This window comes from Seriola aureovittata, chromosome 19 (assembly GCF_021018895.1).
Source record: "Seriola aureovittata isolate HTS-2021-v1 ecotype China chromosome 19, ASM2101889v1, whole genome shotgun sequence".
NCBI lineage: Eukaryota > Metazoa > Chordata > Actinopteri > Carangiformes > Carangidae > Seriola > Seriola aureovittata.
Window position 1 is genome coordinate 6398374 of NC_079382.1, and position 7586 is coordinate 6405959.

General features: G+C 43.8%; 1 protein-coding gene across 2 annotated transcripts in view; it reads left to right on the top strand.

Moving 5' to 3' along the window:
* The window catches only part of bcl11bb (BCL11 transcription factor B b), a 29360-nt gene extending 25636 nt beyond the window's left edge, over window positions 1-3724 (top strand). For both annotated transcript variants that reach the window (XM_056363417.1, XM_056363416.1), the window contains one exon: window positions 567-3724. In XM_056363417.1, coding sequence (XP_056219392.1) covers window positions 567-2629 — 2063 coding nt within the window. In that variant the 3' untranslated portion in view covers window positions 2630-3724. The remainder of the gene's footprint in view (window positions 1-566) is intronic.
* The last annotated feature ends 3862 nt before the right edge of the window (window positions 3725-7586 follow it).

The following is a 7586-nucleotide window of genomic DNA, read 5'->3' on the forward strand; positions in this document are numbered from 1 at the left end:
GACCGGAGGGGTCTTTACTGTTTACACATTGTCTCCATCACTTCGCCTGCCTCTCCCCTTTGTGTGTCTCTCTTTCTCTCTAATGCCACATCTCTCCCTCCCTCCGTCCCCCTCTCCCATATTTCCTTTTTTCCCCATTGGTGTGTTTTTTTTTTTTTTTTCCATGGCTGCCTCCCCTGTCTCCATATGGAAATGACAGAGTATACGAGATGGATCTGTGTATTAAAGCCTAGCTGACATTAGAATTAGCATAATGTGTCATGGCCTTAGGGCAGTACCTGCCATCTGCATTAGCCTGTAGACACACACACTCAAAATTTCATACGCACACAGACAAAGCCCATAGAAGACCCTCATACACAGACACACACAGCAAGCTAATATAACTGTACAATTAATTTTCCTAAACATAACTCCACATCTATGCGCACAGGTTGTTAATAAAGAAGCAGGCACTTTGAAGTAATATACTGGTTTGGAATGTTGAATAAAATGTTTTTCTCTGCATATTTCATTTGGTTTTGCTTTGTACAACATTAATGATTTATTTCTCTCTTGGCCCACAGATAAAGATGAGCCATCCAGCTACATCTGCACTACCTGTAAGCAGACCTTCACCAGCGCCTGGTTCCTGCTTCAGCACGCTCAGCACACTCATGGCATCCGTATCTACCTGGACAACCACCCGGTCAACTGCTCCCTCACTCCCCGCATGGCTCTGCCTCCACCCCCGGGCGCTGACGCCCTCCCTCGTTCCCCTCTCCCCACTTTCCTCGGTGACACCAACAACCCATTCCACCTCCTCCGCATGGCCGCGCCCCTGCTCAGGGAACATCCCCCTCCTCCGGGATACATGGAGACCCGGCTGCCTGCAACGCCACCCTTTGTCAGCCCTCCTCCTCCCCCAAGACCCCCTCTAGAGCGGCTAGGCCCAGAGGAGATGGGGCTGCTGTCCCAGCACCCCAGTGCCTTTGAGAGGGTGATGCGGATGACCCCCATGGAGCCTCCTTCCATGGACTTCTCCCGACGTCTGAGGGAACTGGCGGGCAACACGACTAATAATGGGGGGCCCACACCTCCTCTCTCACCCAACCGTGTGCCACCCATGCACCGCCTGCTGAGTCCCACGCTTTTCCAGCCTGGCGCCAAGCCCCCAGCGTTTCTCACCTATGCCCCACAGCCACCCACCTCTCAGGGGGGACACGGTTCTTCCAGCCCTCCTGACTCCCAGGGTCAGAACCAGGCCCCGGGGAAAGCCAAATCCTGTGAGTTCTGTGGCAAGATTTTCAAGTTCCAGAGCAATCTGATCGTCCACAGGCGCAGTCACACAGGAGAGAGGCCGTACAAGTGTCATCTATGCGACCACGCCTGTTCCCAGGCGAGCAAGCTTAAAAGGCACATGAAGACACATATGCACAAGTCTGGGTCCATGAGTGGCTCCCCAGAGCGGGGAAACAGAGGAGAGGGGGGAGAGGGTGAAGAAAAGAGTAGAGAGGGAGATTCAAGAGGGATGGGGATGGACAATGAGGAGGAGGAAGAGGAAGAGGAGGAAGAAGAAGAGGAGGAAGAGGAAGAGGAGGAAGAACTGAGAAATGGAAGTCGGCCAGATTCCAACTTAAGTGATGACTCACAGGAATTCGGCCAGAATAGGGAGAACGGCCCAAGGCAGTCTCCCGAGGAGAAGCCCCTGAGCAGGGATCGAGTAAATGACAGTGGAGGGGTGGGCATCATGCACCCATACAACCATGTGGACAATCACCTTAGACTTAACCCTAACAAGAGAAGCCTGGAGAGACAACCTAATGGAGATGGTGGAGAGAGGGGCGAAGAAGAAAGAGAGAGAGAGAATGAGAGGGAGCAGGACAGAGAGCGAGATGAGCATGAGAACCAGAGGCCTGTGATGAATGGCAGAATTAGTGTATCTGAAGCAGACTCCTTCCCTGGGCTGTTCCAGCGTCGGCCCACCCCCATCACCAGCCCGAGCCCCTCCAACAACAAGAGAATCAAGATTGAGAAGGAACAGCTGGAGCTTCCCCCAGCCATACCCCTCATCTCCCCGGAGAATGTCTACTCTCAGCTCCTGGCTGGCTACGCTGCTTCACGCCACTTCATCAGAGAACCCTTCCTGGGATTCACCGATTCCCGTCAGTCGCCGTTCGCCACCTCCTCCGAGCATTCCTCTTCAGAGACAGGCAGCCTCCGCTTCTCCACCCCGCCCGGCGAGCTGATGGAAGGGGGGAGCGCCTCGGGCCGCAGCGGCAGCAGCACCCCTCACCTCCTGCGGGGACCAGGACCAGGGAGGCCCCCGAGCTCCAAGGAGAGGAGGAATGACACCTGCGAGTACTGCGGCAAGGTGTTCAAGAACTGCAGCAACCTGACGGTACACCGACGCAGCCACACGGGGGAACGGCCCTACAAGTGTGACCTGTGCAGCTACGCCTGCGCCCAGAGCTCCAAGCTGACACGCCACATGAAGACCCACGGGCAATTTGGGAAAGAGGTGTACCGCTGCGACATCTGCCACATGCCCTTCAGTGTCTACAGCACACTGGAGAAACACATGAAGAAGTGGCATGGCGAACATTTGATGGCCAGTGAGGTCAAACTGGAGCAGGCGGACAGAGGTTAAGCCACCAACCATTACATATACAGTCTACAGTGTACACACTCACACATACACACACACACACACACACACGCACACACACAAACACACACATACGCACACAAATTCCCTATAACCACTTCTTCAGCTATGGGGCTTGGCTGGATAATCTCTCTCTTAAAAAAATTTGAGACTGATTGATGTTCATTTTTTTTTCTTGTCACAGAAACTGCCACCTGAGAATATAAACAAAGGGAAACTTTAATGAGAACTTGTCTGGAATGCCCAACTTGGTGTTTCTTGGCATACTGTCTGAGGATTTTATCAGTTAGGAATCCATGGAGCCTTTCTACTGTGCAATAATTTCTGTATTTATTGGATTTTTGTAATGATATTTGGCATGTGCAGGTACATCTTTGTGGGATTTCATATGGAGTTAGTTTTGAAATGTGCTAAAAAAAAAAAAAAAAAATTTTTTTTTTCTAAAAGGCGATAACTGGAAAGAAGTCACCCTTAATACAAAAATTCTTTTTTTTTTCCTTTAAGGAAGCTTATTATGATGTGAGAGTAAAATTGTGTGAAGCAGTTAGCTTTTAAAAGTAAAAATAATTGTTTTCTATATTAACTGCAGCAGCGGACTACAATCCATTCCCTCATACAGGCCTAAAGCACTGAATGTCAGCCTGACAATAAAACATCATGCTGGATTTAAAAAATCCAGCACTGACCTGATAAGTTACTTTTAATTTATTCAGGGAATCTGTCCTTTTTTAGAAAAAAAAAAATATTGGCATGTGAATAATATCAAAATGTAGTCACTGTATTGCCGTCCTTGCTTCAGTTAGGACATAAATAACGGTTGCACTTAATGGAGGTACCCTTAACTGATGCTCAGAACATTCCCAATGTAGAATTAAAGCAACATATTTAATATGTTGAACAAGTTAAGACTACTTGTGATTAATGTGAGAAGGAGAACAGTCCTGTTTATGGTTTGTAAATATATTCTTTTTTTTAAATATGTTAAAGTAGCCCCCGACTGTACGTGAACGATGGCCTAAAATTAAACAATCAGAAGACCAGCTGCTTGCATCATCCACAGTATATGCTAAGTGTAACTACCATCCATTATTGCTTTATCAGACCTACCTGATCACCCCACTCCCACTCCCCCACCTCATGTGTGCTTACTCAAAGGCGGTTTGTTAAGCGAAAGCTACTTCAACAGTTGTAACACTTCTTTCTGAATCTCTCTCTATCTCCCTCTCGTGTCTGGTGTGGCATCTCTCTCTCTCTCTCTCTCTCTCTCTCTCTCTCGTTCTCTCCCTCTCTCTCTGACCCAGGTTGACTTCCCCTGTCCCCTTAGGACCCATAAAACGGTTTCAAATGAAATTCATATCAATATGTGTTAGCGTGCGTGCATGTGTGTGTGTTCTTCTCTCTGCAGCGTGCTCTAAGCTTCTCTCCGACGGCGTCTTTTCACAGTTGACTAGCTCAGATTCATGCATTAGGGCGGCTTTTAAAAGGAAGCCTGTTCATTCGCCTCACAAAGTGATATGGGTTTAACTCCCAGTAACAGATTTTGAGACAGTGTGCATGTTCGTGACTTTTGGGGATTACGGTTTTTATTTTCTGCATCATTCATCCTGAAATGAATCTGGTGCACCAAAAAAAAAAAAAAAAAAAAAAGAGGCTATATGAGTTATGATAATTTTGAGCACAGCTGCACTAGGGGATGGCCGGGCGACCTTGAGTAGGGGCTATTCTTATGGTAAAAATGAAAGATTGGAAATGAGAAATGAAGAAGTGTGAGAAAGAAATAGAGGGAGAGAGAGCAAGACCTTGACCTGGGAGAAGAGTCATTCAAATGAAATTGGAAGCATATGAAAAGTGTGTTTTTCTTTTTTTTTTTGTACCCAAATGTACATCTAGTGGCCACATCTTATAATGGACCATCAGAGTGAGACAGAGCGAGCGTGAGAGGGAGGGAGACAGCAAAGCCACATGAAAGGAGATTGAGACTACATCTTTCATTTTACTACTGCCATTCTCAGTCATCAAAAATCATCTTCACTTGAAAGTTTGACCTGCCCTTTAGGCCTATTATCAGGTTCTGTGTGCGCCATTTTGTTCCGACACAAAAAGGACTACAGTGGACCTTCAATGCAAATTCATCTTCTTGTGATTTATTTTTTAGAAAGGACGTGATGTTAAGGCAACAGCAGCTCTCCATAAGCTATTCAGTTACCACGCAGTTCAATATATTTTTAGTGAATTAACACAAAGAGAGGGAGGTCGGCTGAAGAGTTACATTCAGCTTGCTTACACATGTTGATGCATGAGTGCAAAAATGAAAAAAAAAAAGAAAAAAAAAATCTAAATCCTGTTGTAAATGCACAGTGTGTTCATCCCAGGAGAATCCAGTTCAGACTTAGGCCAAAACGAGCCATACGACTATGAAATATATCACATTGAAACAATGAACAGTGGAACCCTGTCAGAGATCCAAATCACACACGGACATTCAGTCTTACAATATGTTTACAGTGTTGAAGTATGCCATTAATGAAATACTCTGTGTAAGTGTTTAAAATGATAATAAAGTATTGTTTTCTCCAATGTTCTTTCAAATGTTTTTGAATGCCATAGCAGTTTTGTATGATTATCCTGGTGGAGGGATTTTATCTTCATGGATATGTTTCTGTATTTGTTCACTGTATGGGAAGATGATTTTTTTTTTTTAATGTAATATTGCAGAATCATGCCAGATTATTATTATTTTTTTCTAACAAGAGTGGTGCCATTAATGACTTTTGATCTCTTCAGTTTATTTTATTTTTTAAAAAGTTTTCTTTTCTCCTGTTGTTGGTTTGGTGAAGCTATCCCTCAAGGATGTAAAACAAAAATGATTTTAAAAAAAAATGAGAAGAGCTTAAAGCAGAACCTTCAGCGGGGGAATACAATGGTTTTGTGAGGGAATGCTTTTCCAAATTCATTCTATGAGACATCCATGGACATTGTGTTTTATTTTTTTTGTTTTTTTGTTTTGTTTTTTTGCTGTTTTTCCCCCATGGCGGGCTGAAGGTCTTGTGATGGCACTTACAGCTGTAATTTTAAATACATTTTCATATTTCACTTTTCACAACTTTCACTTACACTCTTTGTACAAAATAGTTTCCTTGTTCTTTTTGAGGGGAGTGCATCATTGTGAAAAAAAGTGATTTCAGAACAGTACACATCTGCTGTTTTGAACATATATGTATTTTTGTAATGTGTTGAAAAATCAATACAAGAAAGCCAACACTTCAATAAATGTTGCAATTGCTCTATGACTGAAACAACTTTTCACTCTGATTATTTCATCTTCTTCGCCATCACAAATAATATTGCAACAGCTACTGGGACCACTGCTGGTTTCAGTGTGCAGTTATACTGTAACTAATATAACTTAAAACAAAGCCCTACACTAGCCCACTTCTTGTAATGTACCACATCTGTATAGACAGAAAAATGATCTGTGATAGATTAAATAAAGATAACAATATTATTTCAGCCGGCGTGCACTGAAAAACTGGGAGGGAAAAGCTACATCGCTACATCCCACACAAGTGGATCATGCATTTCTACGCCATCACCAGTAACACATTCAAACCATCATAAACCGCTGCAAATAATTTAGTGTGACCCCCTAATCTGATGTTGGCTTTAGGGCATGGAACCGCCATTTTAATATCCACTGCCAACCAACAGTGGCCTCGTACAAAGCATATACAGTATAAAACTAAAAATAATATATATCCCCTGTTGCTTACTTTCTATATTGGAGTATTAGAGATGTATTTAAAGAAGTAGAGATTATAAAAAGACATACCTCTTTAACCTCCATATATGAAACCTTAAACACTGATGCTGTCTGTGTGCTAAGTTGTAGTGGCGTTCTGAGATACAGTAGGTGCATCATGAAGACACTGAGCATGTTTACGCTTGACAAAAATTCACAACGAATTTTTCTGATGCTGTCCAGACACTTACGCTGGAGATAAATCCCCTCTATGTAACTTGTAAGCTTCAATGAGCAGCTGCAAACTCACAAAATGTTCACAGAACGAAGGGCTATGCCAGATAACGTGAGTCCAGTGTAATAAAACATATAATTGAAGCTGTCTCCCCTCAGCCTTTTAGTCATTAGAGGGAACACAAACAGCAGTGGATGTTTGATCGCTGTAACGTGATGTATAAATGTTGTTGTTTTTATGGTTGAAATTTAAGAAATGGACTGCTTTATTGTCACAGAAGAATCTTTTGCTAGCTTGCAGTTATTTGGCATTATATTTGGTTTTATTTCTGAAGGTAGTGGTTGACAGTCTCATGCTTCATAAATGAGTCCTGGCATGAGTATGGGGACCCATCAGGTATTTCTTGAAATCAAGCCAATGGCAGTCAAGCCTGTCTTTGCTTGAGCCTCCAGTGCTGTTGGATAGGATAGCAGAAAAAAATAGTGCATGTTTGTGTGTATTTGTGTGTATTTGTGTGTGTGTGCGCGCGCACGCTCAACGAGAGAGCATGAGAAGAGAAAGTAGAGACACAACAATGGAGAGGAGATAGAGGAGTGAAGAAAAGAAAGGAGGCTTGTGTAGGGCGGGTTTGTGTGAGAAAGTCAAATCAGGAGGAATTCTAGACGTTTGCCAACTCTTGCCACACACAACTCATGAAGTGTCTCGGTGTCTCAAAATTATGCGTGATTCACCATAGAAATATAATTATTACATCAAAAATATTCAGAAAATAATCAAACAAGCAGATACAAATTGCTTACACAGATTACGTTGGGAGGATTTGGTGTTTTGTAGGAGGGATCTGATTGTGACTTTCCCAACAGCGTGTGCGTGTATGTGTATGTGTGTGTGTGTGTGTTTGTGCCTGAAGGCTGACATCTGGGTGCCATGTTGGTGATTCTGGTCTTCTGGTCAGCAGAAATGTG